The 25415-nt window shown below is 53.9% G+C and overlaps 1 protein-coding gene across 1 annotated transcript in view; it reads right to left on the reverse strand.

Annotated features, from left to right (window-relative positions):
- The window catches only part of DSCAML1 (DS cell adhesion molecule like 1), a 325499-nt gene that overhangs the window by 14808 nt on the left and 285276 nt on the right, over positions 1-25415 (reverse strand). The window contains exons 21-29 of the mRNA XM_074936884.1: positions 22774-22927; positions 22254-22371; positions 21774-21937; positions 20619-20717; positions 11823-12011; positions 9969-10256; positions 6507-6662; positions 4609-4639; positions 478-596 (exon numbers count right to left, since the gene is read on the reverse strand). Of these exons, the coding sequence (XP_074792985.1) occupies positions 478-596; positions 4609-4639; positions 6507-6662; positions 9969-10256; positions 11823-12011; positions 20619-20717; positions 21774-21937; positions 22254-22371; positions 22774-22927 (1318 nt within the window). The remainder of the gene's footprint in view (positions 1-477; positions 597-4608; positions 4640-6506; positions 6663-9968; positions 10257-11822; positions 12012-20618; positions 20718-21773; positions 21938-22253; positions 22372-22773; positions 22928-25415) is intronic.

A 25415-nucleotide genomic window follows, 5' to 3' on the forward strand; every position in this document is an offset into this window, starting at 1 on the left:
TGGCAACTTGGCTGACAATGGAATAAATGCAAGGGGGAGAAAGATGGGGGCGGGAAGACCCCCCAGTCCTAAGGCAAACTACATGCCCTGGCCAAGATGGGCTCTTGGCATGGGGAACTGGCACTCACTCAGAAGCCAGGGCAGGCAGATATCTACCTGAGAATAGTATTTCCCTGGCCAGAAGTGTGGCGGGGGAAGATTCTCTTCCCCTAGGGCCCTTCTGTGGGTTCCCTCAAAGTACGGCCATACCTGTCCCATCTCACAGCGCTTGCTGCAGCTGCCCTCATCTCTGGTGTATGAGCAGGAGCGTGTCCCAGCATGCAACACTCCAACTGGGCCCAGCCAGGAGCCTGTGGGGCTATCGGTAAGGTCTCAGCAGGGAAGCGGGGGCGGGGGGGGGAGGAGGGTTTGCTCAGCAATCCTTTAAACTGGAATAAGGCCAAGTGCCATTAGATCTGAGGCAAGAGCCCCACTCACCCAGCTGCTTGATGCCCTCCTTATCCTCAATGAGCAGCTGGACACGAGGAATATCAATATGCAGCCGGGGACCCTGGGGGGGCCCTTTCACTGGTGTGTCAAAGCTCCGGTTATTCTTGCTGCAGAGAAAAGAGAAGCCAATGAATACAGCAGAGTCTCCACTTCACTGACACCTTACCACCAACCAGGTCTATGACCCCTTATTTCCTGCTGGGGGGAGGAAGAAACAAAAGGGCTGTGGGTGAAGAACAAGTTGTCACCCCATCACATCCCAATGCCTGCCATGTATTGGAAATCGCTCTGCCGTGCTTTGAAAGTCAAGCACAAAGCGACGCACCAGACCTGCTGCCGTCACGGGGAGATATTCAGTGTTACAAAGTCCCAAATTAGTGGGTAAAATGGCGTCTTTGCTGTGCTCCATTATGACAGGGATCCAATCCCTGCAGCGCTGTGTGCACACACTACCCCAAACGAGCAGGCAGGACCGTGAGGCGAGTCAAGCAGCCGCAGCCTGCACACAGCGCTGGGCCTTGGCACCCGTCAGGGCACCACGTCTATCCCCTCTTCTTCAGGGCAGCCTCCCCCATGCAGGGTCAATGCTGGGTATGATCCCAGACTCCCAGCGAGGGATTCAAACACCCCCGTCTGGTGCAGACCATCACAGGGCCATTTCTCACGCAACACTCATCTGCTGTCAGAATAGGGGGGCCAGCAGTAGCTTTGAGAACAGCCACTGGCTACACCCACTTTCAAGCAGCATTAGAAAGGGAAGCTTGGAAGTGACACCCCCTGAGCACTGTGGGTCTGTCTACACTGCAAGTGGGAGGTGTCACTGCAGCATATGTAGACACATGCCGAGGGTGCACTCTGGTGCCATGACCGTGGAAGGAAAAGGCCTGGGTAGAGACCGTCGAATCGTGGACATCAACGAATGGCTACGCAGGTGGTGTCGGAGAGAAGGCTTTGGATTCTTTGACCATGGGATGGTGTTCCAAGAAGGAGGAGTGCTAGGCAGAGACAGGCTCCACCTAACGAAGAGAGGGAAGAGCATCTTCGCAAGCAAGCTGGCTAACCTAGTGAGGAGGGCTTTAAACTAGGTTCAACGGGGGAAGGAGACCAAAGCCCTGAGGTAAGTGGGGAAGTGGGATACCGGGAGGAAGCATGAGGAGGAGAGCATGAGAGGGGAGGGCTTCTGACTCATACTAAGAAAGCAAGACAAACAGCAAGTTATCTCAAGTGCCTATACACAAATGCAAGAAGCCTGGGAAAGAAGCAGGGAGAACTGGAAGTCCTGGCACAGTCAAGGAATTATGACGTGATTGGAATAACAGAGACTTGGTGGGATAACTCACATGACTGGAGTACTGTCATGGATGGGTATAAACTGTTCCAGGAGGACAGGCAGGGCAGAAAAGGTGGGGGTGTTGCATTGTATGTAAGGGAGCAGTTTGACTGCTCAGAGCTCCGGTATGAAACTGCAGAAAAACCTGAGAGTCTCTGGATTAAGTTTAGAAGCGTGAGCAACAAGGGTGATGTTGTGGTGGGAATCTGCTATAGATCACCAGACCAGGGGGATGAGGTGGACGAGGCTTTCTTCCGGCAACTCGCAGAAGTTACTAGATCGCGGGCCCTGGTTCTCATGGGAGACTTCAATGCCCCTGTTATCTGCTGGGAGAGCAATACAGCGGTGCACAGACAATCCAGGAAGTTTTTGGAAAGTGTAGGGGACAATTTCCTGGTGCAAGTGCTGGAGGAACCAACTAGGGGCAGAGCTCTTCTTGACCTGCTGCTCACAAACCGGGAAGAAGTAGTAGGGGAATTAAAAGTGGATGGGAACCTGGGAGGCAGTGACCATGAGATGATCGAGTTCAGGATCCTGACACAGGGAAGAAAGGAGAGCAGCCGAATACGGACCCTGGACTTCAGAAAAGCAGACTTTGACTCCCTCAGGGAACTGATGGGCAGGATCCCCTGGGAGAACAACATGAGGGGGAAAGGAGTCCAGGAGAGCTGGCTGTATTTGAAAGAATCCTTATTGAGGTTACAGGGACAAACCATCCCGATGTGTAGAAAGAATAGTCAATATGGCAGGCGACCGGCTTGGCTTCACAGTGAAATCCTTGCTGATCTTAAACACAAAAAAGAAGCTTACGAGGAGCGGAAGATTGGACAAATGACCAGGGAAGAGTATAAAAATATTGCTCGGGCATGCAGGAGTGAAATCAGGAAGGCCAAATCACACCTGGAGGTGCAGCTAGCAAGAGATGTTAAGAGTAACAAGAAGGGTTTCTTCAGGTATGTTAGCAACAAGAAGAAAGTCAAGGGAAGCGTGGGCCCCTTACTGAATGAGGGAGGCAACCTAGTGACAGAGGATGTGGAAAAAGCTAATGTACGCAATGCTTTTTTTGCCTCTGTCTTCACGAACAAGGTCAGCTCCCAGACTCCTGCGCTGGGCAGCACAGCATGGGGAGGAGGTGACCAGCCCTCCGTGGAGAAAGAAGTGGTTCGGGACTATTTAGAAAAGCTGGACGTGCACAATGGGGCCGGATGCGTTGCATCCGAGAGTGCTAAAGGAGTTGGCGGATGTGATTGCGGAGCCATTGGCCGTTATCTTTGAAAACTCATGGCGATCGGGGGAAGTCCTGGACGACTGGAAAAAGGCTAATGTAGTGCCCATCTTTAAAAAAGGGAAGGAGGAGGATCCTGGGAACTACAGGCCAGTCAGCCTCACCTCAGTCCCTGGAAAAATCATGGAGCAGGTCCTCAAGGAATCATTTCTGAAGCACTTAGAGGAGAGGAAAGTGATCAGGAACAGTCAGCATGGATTCACCAAGGGCAAGTCATGCCTGACTAATCTAATTGCCTTCTATGACGAGATAACTGGCTCTGTGGATGAGGGGAAAGCGGTGGACGTGTTGTTCCTTGACTTTAGCAAAGCTTTTGACACGGTCTCCCATAGTATTCTTGCGAGCAAGTTAAAGAAGTATGGGCTGGAGGAATGGACTATAAGGTAGATAGAAAGTTGGGCTAGATTGTCGGGCTCAAAGGGTAGTGATCAATGGCTCCATGTCTAGCTGGCAGCCAGTATCGAGCGGAGTGCCCCAAGGGTCGGTCCTGGGGCCGGTTTTGTTCAGTATCTTCATAAATGATCTGGAGGATGGTGTGGATTGCACCCTCAGCAAGTTGCAGATGACACTAAACTGGGAGGAGAGGTAGATATGCTGGAGGGTAAGGATGGGATACAGTGGGACCTAGACAAATTAGAGGATTGGGCCAAAAGAAATCTGATGAGGTTCAACAAGGACAAGTGCAGAGTCCTGCACTTGGGACGGAAGAATCCCATGCACCGCTACAGACTAGGGACCAAACAGCTAGGCAGCAGTTCTGCAAAAAAGGACCTAGGGGTGACAGTGGACGAGAAGCTGGATATGAGTCAACCGTGTGCCCTTGTTGCCAAGAAGGCCAATGGCATTTTGGGATGTATAAGTAGGGGCATTGCCAGCAGATCGAGGGACACGATCGTTCCCCTCTTTTCGACATTGGTGAGGCCTCATCTGGAGTCCTGTGTCCAGGTTTGGGCCCCACACTACAAGAAGGATGTGGAAAAATTGGAAAACGTCCAGCGGAGGGCGACAAAAATGATTCGGGGACTGGAACGCATGACTCATGAGGAGAGGCTGAGGGAACTGGGGTTGTTCAGTCTGCGGAAGAGAAGAATGAGGCGGGATTTGATAGCTGCTTTCAACTACCTGAAAGGGGTTCCAAAGAGGATGGATCTAGACTGTCCTCCGTGGTAGCGGATGACAGAACAAGGAGAAATGGTCTCGAGTTGCAGTGGGGGAGGTTTAGGTTGGATATTAGGAAAAACTTTTTCACTAGGAGGGTGGCGAAACACTGGAATGCGTTACCTAGGGAGGTGGTGGAATCTCCTTCCTTAGAAGTTGTTAAGGTCAGGCTTGACAAAGCCCTGGCTGGGATGATTTAGTTGGGGATTGGTCCTGCTTTGAGCAGGGGGTTGGACTAGATGATCTCCCGAGGTCCCTTCCAACCGTGATATTCTATGATTCTATTCTATGATTCTGTGACCTACACCAGCAAGCGAGACTGGTTCTTACACTGCTGCTCACCCACCTTATTAGCATTTCTGCCAAGCTCTTTGCATCTGCAATACAAAAGAGAGAGATGTTTGTGAGAGAGACACGGAAAGGACGGAAGATAGACTCTGTTCCCCACTGCAGACTGATGCATGGGTTGGAGCGTGTCTCTACAAGCAGGCAAGTTTCTAGAACAGCCTTCTGTGTGATGTGCGAGGCGGGAGGGTACATGACATGCACACAGACATAGTCAACATTAACTGTAGTGTAAGGTGTGCACAATCACCGTACCCTGCCCTCAAACTATATCCAATTACTATAAATAGGCACAGTTATTTTTTAAGTACCTGAGCAAACTAGTTTTCTATTAAAAAAAAAATCCTTCCAGTCAACGAAGCTCTTGGCCTCACCCACCCATCCAAAATTCAGCCTTGTTCAGCACATGCTTAAAGAGCAATACAATCCAACGCCCAAGAAAGCCTCCAGGATCTAAACTAAGATCTACACTGAAATGGATGAGCACAGAATTGAGAGATGCAAAAACTCATGGGGGCACTTTGTCTGCCTACTTCTCCCAGACACAGCACCGTCATGGCAGAGCAGCTTACAGATTCAGCAGCTGTCAGATACCATCTCCCCTGCCTGTGCAGGACTGTTGCCCATACTTAGTGCTTGCCGCTAGGAATCTGTGGTCTCCTATTAACTGTTGCAACATGTTTAATCCATGTTAACTGAACCCCCCGTCAAAGTTTTCTGTTTCATTAAGCATCTGTCTATGCTTTGGGGACTGGGTAGGGAAAGAGACAGGGAAACCTGCCCAAAGATGTGAAAGTGCAGGCTGGACTTTGTAGGGAGATAGCTCCCCCAACTCCCTCTCCTGCCCTGCCATATGCTGAGCTGCAGATGTAAGTTACAAAGACCAGTTGGGAACACAGCTGGCCATGGTCAAACCCTCTAAAGCCCAAAGGTGTTTAATGGCCTACACCACCTTTGACGGTTGCAGTTAAAGAACTGCAAGGACTGCCTTCCAGGAAAACTCCAGCGAGACCTCTAACGCTCGTTCGTGTAAACTAATCACCTCCCAACAAACCCACCCAAAATAGCAACAAAGCTCATGCAACTACCATGATGCTTCGTGAGCCTACCTTGTTCACTCTGCCTAGATCCCTTCCTCCCGACCTGCTAGGGCTCTGCTACTCGCTTCAGGGCAGACTCTCATTCTATGTCTGTTCCGTGCGTAGCGCAGTGGGGCACGGGATGCACGACAGTAAGAGAAATGATGGCCAAGATAGTCCACAGTGACTAGTGATCTGGGAGGGGTCTCCCAAAAGCGCTGAGCACCCCTTCTGAGAACGACGCCTCTTCGTGGTGTCTGCAGCGAGGGCCCCAGAATCACGAGTCACACAGAAAGACCTCAACCTACATATTTAACTGAATAAAAGAGGAACTTCCCGATCACTATCTATGAATGCTTGCCTGGGTTCAGTCCCTCGGGGAAGGGAGCAGAGCCTGCGTCTCATGGAGATCCTGCTGCTGAATGTTCCTTCCCCCATTCACAATACAGAAGCCGTCTGTCAGAATTTGCTTGCCCCTTGGGAATCGGACCGCATGACTCTTGTTCTATCATTTCTAGACAGTGGGGCACCCTCCGTTAGTTGCTGGCCTGAGCAGCGTTAAATTAACCCGGAGGAGGAACTAGTCTTTTCAGGATGGTGTAACTCACAGGTTCCCAACATGCTTTCCAGCTGCAAGCCTGAATCTCCCTGCCCTGCCCAGTGCAATCAATACGCAGCCTCCTGACCAGCTGGTATTTAATCTGTGCATCTAATGACGGAGCAGACAGACTCACTCAGAAGTGTGGGGTGGCTGCAGTTTTCCTCTATGGCAGGTGAAGCTAAACCCACCACCCCACAGGAGGCCGGGCTCACACCTCACCTCTCAATCTCTTCAGACGCTTCTCCTTCCTCTTCTTGCGGATGATGAAGAGCAGGGCCACCCCGAGCGTAGCCAGGATCACAGGGCAGGCAATGGTGAAAAGCTTCTTCACGTCATCCCCCTCCCCCTGAGCAGATTTGATTGGGGGTATGGTACCTAGGACAGAGCCACACACACACACACACACACACACACACGAGGCAGTAAGACAACACACCCATGTCAGACCTCAGCGCGGGGACCTGAGCAGAGCCCAGGCCAGGCCCGGCTGACAGGGGAGGGCTGCGGACAACAGCTTCCTCCCAACTGCAAAGCGGCTCCAGAGGGATGTCGGGGTGGGGGCAGGGGGAGAGGTCTGGGACACCCAGATAAATGCGCGCGCTCGCTCTCTCGCTGCTTCCAGCCAGCCTGGGAACCCAAGAGACAAGCTGGCCTCATGGTACCTGCAGCCGAGGCTGGCGGTAAGTGTGTTTAGATGGGGGTGTTTCTGGCTCACTTGTGCAGACTCACCCGGCATCTACACTGCAGTGGGAGCGTGACACAGCTCATGGCAGCGTACCCACACTAGCGTTCATCGAGCTAGCACGGCCACCGACGGGGATGGCCTGGACCCCAGCATTGGCTGTACAGACCTGGGTGCGCACTCAGCTTGGCAGCCCGTGCTGCTGCATCTTCACTCCTATTTTTAGCCACCGTAGCCAGATTCAAGCTTTGGCAGGTGAACCTACCGCGCTGGGTGCCTCTCCTCCAGCCGCAGCACAGACCTACCCTCAGAGCTGGGCTGTTGGGGGCTCACCCCATCCAAGCTACAGAGATTCACCCAATCCTCCTTACCGTCGGTCATGGGAACCCACGCTAAGCACACGCATGATACATGAGAGCATGTGCAACTGCAAGTCCCGCAAATGGCAGCTAAGAGGTATCCTGGCCCCAGCCACGATTCACGTTCCTAATGCACAGCCACGTGCTGTGAAGCGCTCTGATCCGACCCGCCACAGAGTTTATCTGGCACGGAGTCACCGCCACAGCCACTGACCCTGGTTACCTACCTGGTAACCTAACCAGCGCGTGGAGATGTGAGGCCACTGGGATGCATTGTTGCTCCCCTGAGAAGATTGCATGCAAATCTCATTTCCCTGCTGGGTGGTGTGGCCTTTGCAGAAGGGGGAGTGGGGGCAGGGCAGGGCAAACAGTATTCCTCAGCTGTTCTTGTCAACTGCTGGAAATGGCCCACCTTGATTATCACTACAAAAGGTTCCTCCCCCCCCGGCCCCGCTCTCCTGCTGGTAATAGCTCATCTTAAGCCATCCCTCTGGTTACAGCGTGTATGGTAACACCCACAGTTTCATGTTCTCTATGTATATAAATCTCCCCACTGTATTTTCCACTGAATGCATCCGATGAGGTGAGCTGTAGCTCACGAAAGCTTATGCTCAAATAAATTTGTTAGTCTCTAAGGTGCCACAAGTCCTCCTTTAGTATTCAGTAGGTAACGGGCACACCTGCCCTGTGTCATCTCCATCTCCCTCTCAGTCCACTGATAAAAACGAGGCACTTGCGTCTCCCTGGATAACGAACATGTGACCAGGCTCTGAGTAGAAGCATCTGTCATAAGAACACACCAGCCCTACCACAACTCTGGCCCCACACTCCCTGCTGACAGCTGGCCCTGCCTGGCTCGGGGGCTGCTCAGGAAGGGGCCAGCACAGATCTCTGGCCTCTTTGTACAATTGGAAGAAACCCACCTGCCACCTGAGCTGCCCTTGTGGAAGGTGAAGAAACAAAGCAGATGTGACTTTAGAGGGGTTTGTTTTATGGCTAGAACCCCCCGCAGGCTGAATACTAAGGGGCCGAGCATCTAATGGTTACAGCAAGGGACTAGAAGCCAGAACTCCAGGGTTCATTTCCTGGTCTTGCTACTGACTCCCTCACTGTGCAAGTTAGACCCCTGCTCTGTGCCTCAGTTTCCCCATGTGTACAACACAGACAGTGATACTGACCCCTGCAATCTTTGCACGGAGTGGGGGAGGCAGGGGAGGACAGGAACCAAAGCGGGGGAGCAGCAGGGATGATAGCTGGTTCTCCAGTAGCAATTACTGGGACATTTCTCAATGTTCTTTGGACAATAAGGGAGGAGGCATGAGAAGAGCTGGGGTATCCGTCCAGTTCCCAGGTGTCTGCATCGCAAAACCAAGTCCACTGCAGCCGGCCCTGACTGCAGACAGCCTGCGCAGGGATGCCAAGGACTGAAGGGGTGATGGGGTATGTCTACACAGCACACGGGGAGGCAGGCAGACAGACGCTGGCTGTGCTCGAGCTAATGCTGTGAAAACAGCAGGGGAGCTGCCTGTGTCTGCGCCCCGGGGTCAGGCAGGATTGCACTGGGATGGCTCGCCTGCATCGACATGGCCACACTGCTATTTTTCACATGCTACTTCAAGCACAGCAACCGCCTGTCTGTCTACCTGGGCCAGACGCAGCCTCGCAGCGACAGCGTAGAGGTGCCTGTGGAGAAAGGACAGCACGCTGCTCATTAAATCCACCCTTCCAGGAGGGAGGAGCCTAGGCCCTGGATGGGAGAGGAGGAATGGCTGCTGCAGCATGGCCGTGCATGGTCAGACCCCAGCCGGCACGGACTCTGCAGAGATGGCGCTGGGTCACAAATGATCAGGCCGTGGGTGTGTTTAAAACCCGACCCCTGAGCTGGGATAGCCAGGAGCCAGCGCTAACGTGTATGAAGTAATAAGGCAGGAGAAAGACCTGGAGAAGTCTCTGGCTAGGACAGGCCTGTGGTGAGCTAGGAAGACACTTAGCAGGGAGTCTCCAGCATACGCTCTCTGTGGTTTGGAGAGCTGGCTTTCTCCTGTACTCCTCTCCCCATCAGCCTAATCTAGTTCAGAGCGTGCTGGTAGCCGTGTCACTCCCAGGATAGTAGAAAGACCGGTGTCTGTCTGTCTTTTACCGGACCAGCTTCTGCTGGAGAGAGAGACGAGCTTGCGAGCTACACAGAGGCCTGAAGAAGAGCTCTGTGCAGCTTGTCTCTCTCACCCACTTTAGGCAAATCTCACTGCTCGTGCACCCCTCCCAGCTCTGGGCCAGGCGCCAGAGCCCCACGTGATCCCGGCTGCTGGGAGCTGTGGGCAGAGGACGGCGAGGGGCAGCTGCATGGAGGGCCTGGCTAGGAAGTGAGGAAGGTGAGGTGGGGAGCACTTCAGAAGCAGTGAATTTTGGGTGCTGCAGCTGCCGGGCATTCAGCTGAGTGGCTCAGCAGGGCCATAGGCAGCAGCAAAATGCTGAGCACGAGAGACAGCCCCTTAACGCAACAGCGCTGGCGCGCCGTGCAACCCGACGCTGGCGCGGGAATCCTACGGCTGGCCCGCCCCAGCCGCCTAACCCGCCCCACATCCCCCGGCCCCCCGTGCCCCACGGCCAGCCCCCGCCCCACGCTGGGTCAGCTCTTACTGCCGTCGTAGTCCAGCGTGGCGAACTGGGTGGTCTCGTTACCGCAGCCGGCGCTGTTGCAGGCCTTCATCCGGAGCTCGTACCAGGTGGCCTCGCGCAGCTCCGTCAGGAAGACCTCGTTGGAGTTGTTGGTCTTGAGGCTCTGCCAGACCCAGTTGCCCTTGGGCCGGTACTCCAGGACAATGGCCACGATGGGGCAGCCCCCGCTGCTCCAGCCCTGCAGGTTCAGCCTGGCGTGCGTAGAATTAAGGTGGGTGAAGAGGTGCTGGTCCTTGCTGAAGGAGGGCTCTGTGGAAAAGGACATGGCATGAGGGCCTGGGAGGGGGCAGCTCTTACAGGACAAGCTTCCCATCTGCCCCCCACATGGCCTCCACTCACTCAGCCCAGCCGTCAATGGGAGCTGGCTCTTACCCCGTCCCCATCCTGCCAGCGACACTCAGCACGCTCAATCCCCTCCGACCCAGCGACTGCCCGGCAGCCACATTTCGTGCTGCAAAGCGGAGCTGGTGACGGAGCTCCCAAGCACAAAGCCGCCTGTCCAGAGGCTGGTAAATGCCCAGCAAGTGAGAAGCAGCAAAGGGCCCCTCCCACCGCATTGCCCAGGCAGAGGCCTTGCTGCTCAGCTTCCCTCCTGCCGGGGTTTTATGGCTGGGCTGCTGGAAATAGGGTTTGGTAAGTGAACTGGAGGAGCAGAGCCCGGGTCTCCGTAATACACGACTGCTGAGGTCACTGTCCGGGCAGCAAGGGGAAACAATTCTACTTCTGGTCACAGCCAGCTGCGACAGCAACTTAGCTAAAGACGACTGAGGGCAGTGGAGTTCTTTTACCGTCGGTCACAGCCGGAAATAGGCTCGTACATATAAGGCCAGGGCCAACTTTTAAGAGGACTCTCGTCAAGGATGTGAGGCCAATAAACTGACCTCCTGCACCTTGCACCACACGTTACAGAATACAATTCTAAACACCTCCTCGGAGTTTCTCATTTCAGCAAAGAAAAGGACAGACGGTCGCACAGAGGAGTCAATTGGTGGCCCCTGCAGCAACCTTACAAAACCAAATGACCCAGCAACAACGGACGAGGGCAGGAATTTTCCTGCTTCTCCTGCTCTGCCCACCAGTCTACCTTGCTTGATCCTTGCAAGAAGGCAGCGCTGGCCTTACTGGACCCTCTCTGGACACCTAACCATGGGCCCAGCACCATGCACACCCCCCCAGGATCATGCTGCTGTCACTCCTCATGGTGTTCCCAAAACTGCAGCTCAGCAAACTGCACTGGAGCAAACTGGGGGAGAAGGCAGGGTGCGTGGCAGTGTGACAGGAGGATGGGGAGGGGTTAAAGCATCAACACCTGACCCCACAATGGGTAGGTCAAATGGAAAATCTGAAAGGGAAAAGAAATGCAGCTGGTGAATCTCTGCACCAGGCTTGTGAGGCCCCTGGCCGTGCTAGGGGCTGGGCAGTGGCACGGAACAGTGCAGAGCAAGTTGCCTCAGGACCTTTTCTCGCTGGGCTGGGGGAGGCCCTGGTGAGTGCGTGCCAGGGTACCAGCTGGTGCAGGATGCCCTGGGAATGGCCAGCAGCTCTGGAAGAACATCGTCCAGGACAGAAGCAAAAGGGAAGCCCTCCGCCTTTCCCTAGTGACAAGCTAGATCCAGCTTGTCAAGCCCTGTGTCCTGTATTCTGCCTCCAGCAGCAGCCCATAGTGCTGTGCCGAATGAGGGGCAGTCTACTTCCTCCCCGCCCCAGTCCCTCCCTCCCCAGGAGCTAATGAATGCATTAAAGAGGGGAACCAGCGCAGGTGGCCCGAGACGTACAGATGAATTCCGAGTGGCTGGCCGGCCCCTGCTGGTTTACCTCTGCCATGTGTCTTGGCCTCGATGATCTCACTGATCCGGCCGGCCCCCACGCTGTTCTTAGCTGCCAGCTTCACCTTGTACCACGTGCCGCACTTGAGGCTGTCCAGCTTGAACGAGCGTTCGGTGGAGCTGATGAACACGTCCTTCCACTCCTCGCTGTTGTCCACCGAGTACTGCAGCACAAAGCCTGTGGGGGAGAGGGGCAGGGGCTGTTAGCACTCAAGATCTAGAGGCAGCTGGGGAGAAGGGGACAGAGCACAACCTCCTCTCCAAGGGGGAAGGGCTGGTCAAAGAAGCCCTGGCTGTGCAGGTCTATTGTGCTCTGAATCTGTGCATCCAATCAAGCAGGCCTCAATCCCGCCCGTCTGAAGGTAGGTGACTCTCAGCCCCATTGTACAGATGGATACACTGAGGCAGGGCTGGCTGAGGAGCCAGATTTGCAGCCTCTTTAGGTAACGCTGTGGAAGGTGTTGCATTAACTGCCTGTGCAAAGTACAAGGTTAGCCACTTTAATGTGCAGTTACCCAGCCTGCCCAGGCACTGCCAGCAGGCGTATGGTTCAGGTTTGCATGCTGCACATGCTCCAAATTCACAGGAAAATCTGGTTCTAAGTTACTTGCCCAATATTGCACAGCCAGTCAGCGGCAGAGTCCTCCAGAGAACCCACAAGTCCAGAGCCCTAGCCCACTGTTTTAGACTAAGGGTATGTCTACACAGCAGTTTCAACTCAGGCTCGAGCCTAACCCCGCTTCCATCTACACACAAATCACGCTAACCCAGACCCCAGGACCCCACAGGGACGGTCAACGCCTGAGTCAAGCCGAGACCCTGGGTTCAAGCCTTATTGCTTTGCAGTGTAGATGCAGCCTCCCCATGACTCGTGTTCTGGGAATCCACCAAAAGTATCCCACAATCCCACAGTGCGACTTTCTGCGTCCTCTGGATGGTCAAGTTTTGTGGACAGTCAAGTTTTCCCACATTGCACCACGAACAAAGGGATAGAGTGGCCACATTCTGGAAGGGCGCTAGGAAGTCTGGGATATGGGTGGTTGGACTTGGGCCTGCATAATGCAGTGCAGATCCTGGAATCCCACGTTGGGACCCAGGGTTCAACAATTCCTAGCCTGGGGTTACAAATGAGTGTAGACACTCAACCCCTAGGTTAACAAACCCAGGGTCTGCTAACTTGAGTTCTGCTGCAGAGGGCTTACCTTACAGGGTAGACCGATCCTACAAGCTCCCTACTCCTTGGTTTGGGCTCAGAGCAGACAATTGTAAAGTGCAACCCACCCCTGCCGCCAGGTGGTACTCTGCAGTTCCAGGAGCTGAAGCAGCCAGATGAACAGACTCCAAAAAGGCAGGGGGAAAATAATCTTTATGCATCTATAATGAATGCAGAGGAGAACAATTCCCGCAGCTCCCCCTTTGCCTCCCCCCAATGCAGAGTGACACAGCCCTGGGATTGCATGGGGCTGCTAGCAGTGAGAGCCTGATACACAGCAGGAACCCAGATCAAAGCAGCTCAACACCAGCCATGCATAAGGGCCCACCTGCATAATACTAAAAGCTGACCAGCCTGGGCAGCCGAGGGCACCAGCACGGCTGCAGACTGGGTACTGCTCCGCCCCACCAGTGTGTGTGGGGGGAGGGACTGCGCTAATGGCTCCCCCCCGGCCACGCATCTCCAGACCCATCCCGGGGGAAAGGGGTTCATTAAATCCCCAGCAGGAGGCTCTGAAATGACAGCGGTGGAAGGCAAAGGCCTCTGCCAGATTCTGCTGCCGGCCCTGCCAAGGTGCCCGTCTCGAGGGCAGAGCGGGGAGCGCCATCTCTGCGACGGTCCTCGGCCAGTCTGTGCTGATTGCAAGGGGGTTTTCAGTGGGGCCGGATCCCAGCTGGGACCTTGCCAGACCCCTTGCACGCCGCCCCCCGAGGCACCCTCCGAGGGGAGCTCTCAGCCACCAACTCGCAGTTTCTCATCCCAAATAAAATCAGTCCGGTGTTACCCACTGCCCCGCCACCGCCCCCCCTTTGCCAAACCAGCAGCCATGCAGCGCTAGGGGGGAGCGTGACCCCGCAGACTAACCCCAGAATACTGCACTCCACAGCCTCTCCTACCCCCCTCCGGGCCAGGCCTGGAAGGAGCCCTGATTTACAATTCAAATCCAGCTCTGCCTCCCTGCACATTAAACATGTCTTCCTGCCTAATTTCATACATATGAATGGGGATGGAAATGGAGCCCTCTTTTCTTAGAGTATTAAAATGGAGCTGGAACGAGGGGGGAGATTTCCCCCCCCTTTATTATTGATATTAGCGCCGGGGTTTGAAGCTGGCTCGCTTGGCAGCTACAGAGTCTGTGGGCAGGAAAATCCACCTCTCTCAGCCAGCACCAAATCCCTCCACAGACATGCGGGTGTGTTGGGGCATCTACTATCCGGATCGGTTTGTGGGGAGAAAGCTACTGACCCCACAGCTGTCTGAGCAGGATACTGGGGAAAAGGCAGGAGAAGGGAGTTTCCAGATTAAAAGGCATGGGGCCAAAGCCTGCCCTGGAATATACAGGTCATGGACTCTGCAGCCTGTCACAGTCACAGTTCTCCAGCCGCCCACTCTGGCCCAGTGGGACTGTGGCAAACTAGGAATGTTGAACACACACACACACGCCCCCTCCACCCTGCAATTCCCGTCATGGTGCAAGACCCAGTTCCAGCACAGCTGTGGGGACTGGAGGTGGGGAGATGGGGCCTGATCCATGGTCTGGAACGACACTAGAGGTTTGGGCCTTTCCAGGGTCCAAAACCAATATGAAAATGTGGTCTGCTCCCACGTGTCCTGTGAGCTGAACCACGCCAGGGCTGCCACGTTGCAAGTGGGTCCCCCACAACCCAGTGAGAGACTTGGGGCGTGGAGGGCCCCCGACCAAAAGGAGGCAGGGAACTTCAGCACCGTTTCCTTAGGCGAGGGGGCAGTGTGAAGACTGGACGGGGGGAGAAGGGATTCTCAAATGTCAGAGCCAGCACTGAGCTGCCATGCTGGAGATACAGCTTCAGATTCCACCCCCTGCCTCCAGCTCTCCTTGGGAGAAGGGCCACAGTGGGAGGGCAATGCCAAAGGACAGAAACAACCACAGCTCTTGAGGATAATGGGCTTCCTGTCCCATGTTCCCCAGTGGGTTGTGGGGCAGGGCTGGGATACAGAGATCACTCAGTACAAAGCAAGGTGCACAGTTCTGGTGCAAGGCGAGGCATAACACTGCCCTATCACCCACCCCCAGCATGCCTGCAGCTTTCCTTGGGGTCTGCTGCCCACTCCCCCACAGGGTTCACAGTCTGTACACAGCATCCCCTTTGGGCCCTAGCCTCTGCCCCTCGGTCCTCCCAACCCTGATTGCTCTCCAAACCACCGCCTTGGGGAAGGCGCATGCCCGCACCTGACAGCCTGGGTCTGGCCCCTTCAGCAGATGCCTCTGCCGGGCACTAGCAATTCTGGGGACTCCCATGGCTCCGGTCTCCCCGGCTCTTTCAAGCATCCTGCCTTTCGATCTCGCTCCCTGGGGCACGGAGCGTCCTACCTGGCACCATCAATAGCATTTTCACCAATTACTTGTTTCCGCATCAGAGTTTGGTGAGTGGGGAATGTGATTGATTGGAGTGAGGCTATAAAAGGAAAGCCAGAATTAACTGGCTCCCTTGGGAAGCTGCTAGGAAGTTGCTTCTGTCATTGAATGCTGCCTCCTTTCACATGATTAAGAGTATTAGGAAACACACCGGGGCCTAGATGAATAAACCTGTTACACTCCCATCAACAACATGTCTGAAAATGGCTCTCGGGGCTTTATTGGGGAGTGAGGCAGGCTCGTATACACACAAAGAAGCAGTTGTTACACTTCAGTGAGGTGATTATTATTCTGAGCCGATCCCCTTGCAATCCCAGAATACGCACAACAAAGAATCACCTGTCAAATGCCTAACGCATAATCTATTCCAGCAAGGCTCAAAGGCCTCACTTCCATAGGTGTGTCATGCAAGATTCCCAAACAAATGACTTGCTCTCTCTCACACACACACACACACACACTACTGCTGCTTTAACTGTAGGCTTGTCTACACAGAGAAATTGCCCTGTCTAGCTATAGTGGAATAATGACACTGTTACAGTTTGAGCCAGCATAACCCCGTAGTTTAGAACAGAGTGTCCCGTGCACACAAGCCCTGTGTTATGATTCTGTTTACACACACAGCAAACACACATTCCCAGTCTGAAGGATTTATTTCAGAGTTGGAGAACTACAAAATGAAATTAACACAAGTCCCTAAGAGAGAGAGCACAGTGTCTTTCTCTCCTCTGATAGTCTGCACTGAACTGAACGCTTAGGGTGACCAGACAGCAAATGTAAAAAGTCGGGACGGGAGGTGGAAGGGGTAATAGGATCCTATATAAAAAAAAGACCCAAAAATCAGGACTGTCCCTATAAAAATCGAGACATCTGGTCACCCTATGAATGCTAAATGTCTGCCAGTCTCTGCAGATTTTAAGATGTGGTGCAGAGAAACCTCCAGGCTCACTTTGCAAAGTGCCTGAGTGGGTGCTCTTATTTCTGCATCCTCTGATAACAGTCGGTGTGTGCAGGAGTCATTGGTTTAGGGACTACATTCAGCTTGGTCACCATTATGTAGGGCGCAGTAGCAAAGCGGAGACTCACCTGTGGGGTGCCTCCTGCTGGTCATCTTGGAATTCGCTCTTTTCCAGCTTCAGAGCACCCTCTGCTGGCCAGTGGCTTGCCTGCCTCAGGCCCCATGTCCCTCCCGGACCCTGGTGCCCCTTTACCTCAGGGTTCTGCCCCAGCAGTGCCCCCACTCTCTGGGTCTCCTCTCCCAGGGGAACCCCCAATCCTCTAAACCCACCTTGCCTCAGTGGCTATTGCCAGTCATCATCTAACCCCCGCTCACTGGGGCAGACTGCAGTCTGTAATGGTCACTCATCATTGGCAAGGGGGTAGGACCAGCTGCCTCTGCCTATTCCCAGGCTGCACTTCTGTAGCCCCAGTACCTTCTTTAGGCCTTGCACAAGGCCTGCAGCCTGGGGCGTTACCAGGCTGGAGCTCCCCAGCTCCTCTTGCCTTTCCCCAAGCACCGCTCTACCTCAGGTACCCTGCTCAGCTCCCAGGCAGCCAGGCCCTTCTCTCTCCAGAGCTAGAGAGAGAGACTCCTCTGCCTTCTGGCCCACAGCCCTTTTATCAGCACTGACTGGCATGGCCCCAGCTGTGGCTGCTTCCCTAATCAGCCTACCTTGGCTGCTTTTAACCCCTGTTCTCCAGGAGTGGGGCAGCTGCCCCACTACAGGTGCCGGGGGGGACACAAATTCTTGGGACCCAAGGTGGGGTATTTCAGATCACATTCATTTCATAGGCAGGGACTGAAATGCTGTTTTGTTTGCTCAACGGGAGCTCTTTGATGTTACAATGGAGCCAAGTATCTTAATGAGTAAAACCTATAACTCCCAGGATGGACTGCAGATTCCTGGGGCTCAATGAACTTCGTGCATGGCTACTGTAGTTCTCTCTAATGGGAATCTGACATGTGGCTATTGGATTCCCGCCTTAGGAACTTTTGTCTCAGTTACTTTGGTGAGAGAACTTACAGACAAAGAAACATTTGCTGTGTCAGGTAATGCAGGACTGTGCTTGACTTTACAGATGTTTTCACGGTGATCTAAGATGTTGAATTTATAACTGAATGATCGTATACAGGACCGATACATATAATACACACACTCATCTCAACTAAACACAGTACACAGTTACAGTTGTTGTTAGACACTCAAAAGAGCGAGGAAAGTCAAAGGTGGCAGCTGGTGTACCGGAGGAACATGAGTATAGGGTTCATGTCACTGTCTTCCTGTAATGAGGAAGACTTACTGTTGCCGTGGGATTCATAACTTGGAATGTCTTGACTTTTTTTATATATGCAAATCTCAACCTTCGTGTTGCACTGACAGGTTTATTTATTTTTGCATTTACTTCGCTCATTCTTAAACAAAAATAGAACAGGAAGAGAGGCCCACATTTGTGCAAATGTGCGTCATGAGCCAAATGAATGAATATTCAAATGAACGTAGTAATGTTCAATTGGACACTCTCAGACGCCTGTGTGATTTGACTGTCGGTCAATATTTGATCTCAAGACTGACGTACAGGTAAGTGCATTTGGTTTACTACAGACAAATCCACACAAACTCAATGACAATCCAAGTGAAACAGTGCAAAAGAGTGGGAAAGATGGTCTTGTTAAAAGACACGGTATTACCATAGCACCTAGACGTCAAAACTGCAGCTTCACTGTGCTAGGTGCTGCACAGACAGACACATAGTAAGAGACCATCCATGCCTTAAAGAACCTATAATCTAAACAGACAAGACAGTCACATGGTGGGAGGGGAAACTGTGGCACAGAGAGGGGCAGGAACTTGCATCAGGTCACCCGTCAGGTCGTTGGCAGATGGGAATAGAACTCAGGACTCCCAAGTGGCAGTCCAGACTCTCTGCACAAGACTGCACTGTCTCCCAACAGCGTGGAGATCTGGGTTCGGTTACCAGATTTGCTACTGACCATGTCTGTGACTTTGTGCCAGTCACTTTCCCTTTCTGCACCTTGGTTTCCCCATCAGGATAATGGGACAATAATGTCGAGCTAACTCTCGGCGTGGACGTGCAGCTGGATCCATTAGCATTGGCAGGGCCCAGAGACCCGGCATGAAGGGCAGAGGCAGAGTGTTGTTATTAACATGCATGAGCCCAAGGAAGCCCCATCCCAAACAAACTGGCCTAGTTACACATTTCACCACAAACTCAAAGCTCAGCCAGTATCGGGGAAGGTTCATGGATCCACGGAGCCTGGGCCAGCCCCCTGACCCAATCCAGGGCCAGTTCAAAGCTCGGGGTAAAATAATCCCATCCCATTTGCAGCAGCATGAGGCTCTATGTCATAAAACCAAGCAAATCTCAGTGGGTTTGACTGAGGTTTGAGTCTTCTGCTCCCAGAACCTCAGGGGAGCAAGCCCCACACCGAGCCGAACCGCAGGAAATACTCCCGCCTCTTCCCCAGCATGAAAGTGCCCGGTTCTGTCCGGCAGTGACCTGTGACAGCTCACACCAACCCAGCCACTCCTCTCCCTCAACGCCCATTTCACACCAGACTTCCGTCCTGCCACTTCCAGACCAGCCCCATCAGATGGCGCTGTCTCCCCCTGCAAAGCCAACACCAAGGAGCTTTGCAGAAGGAAGAGCCCGGGACGGGGCATTTCATCAAGCTGTGCGCTCCTGTTCTGAAGGCTCACGCCACGATTCGCCAGGACAAGACACCTGGCCTTTAGTTATTTATTGATTTTTTATATGCAGCATGTTTTTAATATTTCTAATCCAATTATAACCAATGTATCAACAGAGTCCGCTGAAGTGAAAGGCTGCTGGCTGGGGAGATTTGCTTGTAATTACTTTCATGCTTTTAAATTAATTGTAAGTGAGGTTTCCATTCCCCCCCAACCCCAGTCTGCAGCTGTTTCAACATATAATTCATTAGATGAATCAGAGCAGAAAGGAGGCTTTGGAAAGCCAGGAAATTCCTAGAGCTCTCTAGCCGTCCAAGATCTGCTGGGAAGGGTAGAGGGAGGCAGGAGATGAGCCCTAGTCACTCAGGGTCCAAGCTTCGTAGACACCAGGTAGCTACAAGAGATCTCCCAGGCAGCCAGAAACAGCAATTGGCAGCTTGGCTTTTGCAAGCCACTTCAGTCCCAGGATCTTGTAAAAACACGTAACAAGCCATTTAATTGAGACTTGCAGCCCCCCTGCAAGGTTGGGAAGCATCACTCTTACAGATGGGGAAAGCAAGGCACACAGACTAAATAATTTACTCTCCCAGCAGGTCAGTGGCAGAGCTGGAAGTAAAAGCCAGGAGTCCTCCTGGCTCCCAGTTCTTAGCCCTAAGCCATAGACTAACGTTCCTTCTCAGAGCCAGGAACAGAACGAGTCCTGACTCGCCGTTCCCCTCCTCTAACCACTAGACTACATTCACCTCCTGAAGCTGGGTGTAGAACCAGGAGTCCTGACCCTCGATTCTCAGCTCCAAGAGTGGACCATGCGCTCTTCCCAAACTGAACCAAGCTTCTGCCTACCCCCAAACATGGCCTTTTTACATCTCTGCTGCAAACTGAGGAACTCTGGGCTTTGTGTCAGGGCATGGCAGTGTGAATGACATGGCATCTCCAGCCTTCTTCTCGAGCAGCAACTGACCACCATGGGAGCCACGCAAGGATCTCCTTCAAAATAAGGATGCATGCCATTGTACCTTCCGTGACAGACTCATCATTCATCCTCAGAAGGCCAGTCAGGATCTCCAGAAGCTAAGCCCTAATGTGCTAGCATCTGGAGCTTCAAAGCCACGAGGCCTTCCCTCTTTGAGGCTATGTGCCTCCATCTGGCTTTGCTGCCCCCCTGGCAAAGCAGACCCAGCTACTCACACATGGCAGTCCACCCCCGGCCCCTCCCAGAAAACTTAGCAATATCAAGCTCAGACACAGGATCCGCCATCTCCCCAGCCCCTTCCTGAGAAGGGCATGCAGAATCCCCAGAATTTATGCCACTGCCTCTCCTCCCTTGGCCTTGGCTGTGGAGCTCAAGCCGTGCAGAGCAGAAAGAGGGAATCTCAGCACCTTAAATCTGGGCTCTCAATATCACAGCCCTACAGCTGTCCAGCCACACAGAGCTCATGATGCTCTTCAGTCCCTTCCCCGTCTCACCTCTGATGGAGCTGCCGCCGTTGTCCCCAGGAATCCAGGCCAACGTGATGGATGAAGCTGAGGTTTTAGATACAGTCAAGCGTGGCTGGTCTGGGGGAACTAGATCAAACAGCATAAAGTCACTGAGCGCATTTCACACTGGAATCAGAGCCAGGCATCTGCACCTTTATAGGGTAAATTTCAAATACAAGCCCCGTGCCCATGGATGACCTTTGAGCACTGAGCCCCGTGTGCCCAGGGATGGCCCTCTATCCTTTCATCTAGTTGGGAAGAGACATGCAGCTTCATCACAGTGTGGAGAAAAATCTAATGTTTGGATCTTTGAGGTACAGATTTTGGGGGCAGTTTACAAGGTGTTCAGCAAAACCTAATATGGAGGGAAATTTTTGCATGAGAGTTTTTTTAATTCAATGTTTCAGACACCCCCTAGCAACCCAGACAGCAGCCATGGTTTAATGCACAAGACCTGAGAGTAAGACAGTCCTGAAACAGAAAACAAAATAATCCTGTCTCACCTCCCTGCTCCAGAGTGAGTGAAAAGTGAAGTGTAACACAACAGCGTCACTAGCAACAGGTCAACTGGATCCCACCCTCCCAGTGCACACAACTTCATGGCTTCATTAGCATCAACGTAGGGAGGGAAATGCCTGCGGCTCTCACAGAGGCATCACACTGCTGTAACTCCATAGACTCCAGGGGGGCTCAGCTGGATGGACGCACCAGGCTATGTGAGACCAGAACCAGTGCATAGCTACATTGCTGGTGTGGGCACTGTCACTGGGCGAAGCGGTGTTTGGATGGGCTTGTGGAAAGCAATTCTCAGGCCCAAGGACAAAACTCATTTAATTGTAACACAAAACTTGACTCGTGACAAAGTGTGATTGGCTTCGGGCAACAGTAGTTTATATAAAAGGGAAGGCTGCCCAATCAGGGAACAAACAACTGCATGTAACTTAAGTGGCCAATCACAGAGCTCCAACAACTAATTCCAAGCTCTGATGAGCTGAATGAACAACTCCAGAGGCCGAGATGCGTCTGCAGAAAATCTCTGTCCAGCCATTTCCAGAAACAAGCAGATTCGTAATGATGGGCAAAGCGGACAAAGGAAGAGCATGGCTGAGCACGCCAGGCTGGGTATCCTGGCACAGCCCTTACCTTGCACCAGCAGGTTAATGATGATGGTATCAAAGCCCCATGTGTTGGTGGCAGTGCAGGTGTAATACCCAGAATCCTCGGCTTTCACCGAGCGCAGGACCAGCGTGCCGTTGGCCTGGATCAGCCGGTGTCCGTCCACTGCCACCGGGATGGCAGAATCCTCGCTGCAAGGAACAAGAAACGCCAGCAGCTTATCAGTGTAAATCCCTACTCGTGCCTCTCAGCAGCAAGAAGCTCCCAGCGCCTATGGATGGGGCTCCAGAGCGTGTTGCCCCAGGACCCCAAGAGCCGCCCAGATGGCGTGTAGCACTGCCTGGCTGCTCTTCCATTCCACAGGCCAACGGCCAGGTAGTGCCCCCAAACAAAAGGTCAGCTCCTCCAGGGAACAAGGACCTCTGGAGCTTTTGCCACCTCTCTGCCACAGTGATCAGGGCTCCTCCCGAGAGGCTGCACGGCGGGGAAAAGGTAGGCTTTAGTTACCTGTCCTTTGTCCATTTAATGGCAGGGGCCGGCTCCCCAACTGAATTGCATGGCAGCCTCACGTCCTTCATCCACGGAGTGGTGACGGTGCCGCCAAAGGAGATGATCTTGGCTGGGGCTGTGGGGAGAAGGGAACGTCAGTCTGGCTGGGCGAGCCACGCACACAGAGCCTGCCTATCCCACCAGTGCAGAGCCCACCCTGCTGCACCGGGAGCGGAGATTCACCACCTTTGTTGATGACGCAGAACCTGCTCCAAGCCAGTGGGCAGACGGATTAGCCAGCACTTCGTGAGGTGCGGGCTGTGGCGACTCCTGGAGACAAGGGGCCGACCCAGAGCCAGCACCAGGGCACATGTCAAACCCGAGCCTGAATCCAGATGTGCAGTGGGCCCCCCGCCTCTACACTGAGCCAAACCTAAATGCCAGATGACCTCCCCCACCCCACCCAGGACTCCCAGCTCCCCTCCAATCAGCCCCACTGCCCCTATCCCATCTATCCACCCCACAGGCCCTGCCGCACCTTTCCCAGCAGGCTCAATGGTGACCTTTTCACTGATGTTGCCACGTCCTGCCGAGGTCACGGCCGCCACCCACAACATGTACTGCTGCCCGCGGTTGAGGTGGGCGATGCGGTAGAAGAGTTGCTCGGGGCTGGTCTCGTACTCGCTGGGGGCCTGGCGGGGGAAGGAGGGGATGCAGCTGGTTAACCAGGGCAAGGTGAACCCCCTTTCATGCACCTCTTCCTGCCCAAGCTTTGATGCAGCCACCAACCCCGCCCCACCCCCCAGTACAGCCATACTAGTCTTAACAACAGTCTGGGCACCCTAACCCCTGCTCGGACAAGTCCTGACTTTAAGGGACCACCCCAGATTATCCTGGTGTGACGGCCACCATCTCGGCTGACCCCAGGATCAGACAGGGACCCGCAGAGCTAAACGCCGGAGCTTTTGCTAATGAGCACCGACTCCACTGCTGGGGCGGAGCAAGCCACAGGGATTGGGCACAGAGGGACAACCCGTAATACACCCACATTTAGGGACCGGGCAGGCAGTCGCTCCAGGGAGGGCTATTTGCCAGGGAAGTTTCCCAAAAAAGTGGTGGACGCCCCAGCATTTGGGGTATTTTTATCTAGATTAAGCAAATTGTTATATGTTATTATTTATTACAGTGTCTTCACTATCTTTGAAGGGAAAGCCACATGGGGTGGGGACAAGGGGTTCGGAGTGTGGGAGGTGGCCCAGGGTAGGGCAGAGGGTGGGGTGTGGGGTCTGGCTGAGGATGAGGCGTTTGCGGTGTGGGAGGGACTCAGGGCTAGGGCAGAGTGTTGGGGTGTGGGGGTGAGGGCTGCGGGGTGGGGCCGGGGATGAGGGGTTCAGGAGCGGGCTCAGAACTAGGGCAGAGGGTTGGAATGTGGCGGGGGGGGTGAGGGGCCTGGCTGGGGCTGCGGGCTCTGAGGTGGGGGCAAGGATGAGGAGTTTGGGGTGCAGGCAGGCTGCCCCGGGGCTGGGGCCAGAGAAGTCCCCCCAGCCCTCTTCCTGCCAACTGCAGCAGCTAGCTCTGGGGAAAGGACCTCTCTCCCCCCTGCTGGCAGCAGGGAGCTCTGGGGCCGGGGGAGAGACCCACAGCAGCCCTACAAGCCCCAACTTGCTCCCCCCCACCACCTTTCTCCTCTTCAGGTCCCTGCTGCGTGGCTATTTATAGGGAACTTAGCGCACGTTGGGTCGATGGGAGCCGCCACTGGCTTGCGGCCTTGCAGTGCAGAACCCTGATTTATGACCTGAATTATCGCAGCAAATGGACCATGACCCCATTGTGCTAGGCGCTGTATGCATAGGGAATAAAGAGACAGACCCTGCCCCTGCCCTAGTCTATGCATTCTCTAACAACTCCTGGCTAACGTCCCATGGAAGGGACAGCCCCAAATCCCTGCCTTTGCATCTCCTCTGAACAACCCGGGGAGAGCAACACTTGCTTCTCCAGCCCCATGGCATACCCAATCAACCCTGTAGCTCAGCTCGCAGCACACCTGCAGGGGCTGGGGGGCGCTGCCCTCACAGGTGTCCCCCTTACCTCGCGCTCTGATGGGCTGGGAGCACGGGTTGTTGGGAGCAGGGCAGCAGCTGCTGCTCCTGAGGACTTCCAATAAAAGTCGACATTCAGTGGTCCAGCACCTCTCCCTGCTGTCTGCGAATGTCCCCAAGGAGGGAGGATTATCGCAGGCAGGCAGGCGAGACACGGGAAGGTGGGTGTGGTCGAGCTCTGGAAACACACCAGGCCTCTCGCTGGTATATTTCAAAAGGCTCATGATTTTTATGTAAAGGGAAGCTAGCAAAATCTGCACCACCCCCCCCACATCCCCTTCCTCTGCCGAGGATCCATCAGCCCGAGGAGGCACAAGGTTAGAGATGAGAGAGCCACCCCCCCGCTCTCACAATCGCTGGAGAGGCCGGGTAGCACTCAGAGCGGCTCTCTCTCTTTGTGTTGGTTTGCTTGGCTCTAGTTTCTGAAAGCTAATCCAGCTCCATTTGGCATTTCTCAATGCCAGTGTAAACTGGCTGGTGTCGTCATTTCTCCAGGGAGCCCAGTTCTGAGCTTCAGGAACAGATGGCGGCATCGGTGTGATGTGTTCCAGCGATATCACGCTTCCGAGGGCCCACGATCCCTCCTGCTGATCTACAGCACGAGCAGGGCAGGCTGGGAGGGCAGGAGTCCATGATGGCTCGATGAACCCCCCTCCTCCCCCCAGCAATTTGCTTTGTGGCTGCTCAGTGTGAAACATGCAACAAGACATTCACCTCATCCAGCCCAAAATTCAATATCAAAAATACTGACTCCATGTTATGGCTCCCCCCACCTCCCACAGACAATTCTTCGTCACCCTCCCACTTGCTGTACTGCATAGGGCCCTTCCTCGCTCCCCTCTCTGCAGGGCATGCAAAAATCCTAGAACCAAGAGACAGGTTTATTTCAAATAAATAAATGGATAAAATCACCCCACCCCCAAACCCACTCCACTCACATAACGAGCTGCCCCAGTGCAACCATAATTGTCTCACTCGCATGTAGGACTAGCCCTGCTCCTGTGCAGATTTCTGGCACATTGCTTGTGGGCTCAGTTGCCCTTTGGACATCAAACAGACCAGAGAAGAAAAGCTGAGTGCC

This window comes from Natator depressus, chromosome 22 (genome assembly GCF_965152275.1).
Source record: "Natator depressus isolate rNatDep1 chromosome 22, rNatDep2.hap1, whole genome shotgun sequence".
Classification (NCBI taxonomy): domain Eukaryota; kingdom Metazoa; phylum Chordata; order Testudines; family Cheloniidae; genus Natator; species Natator depressus.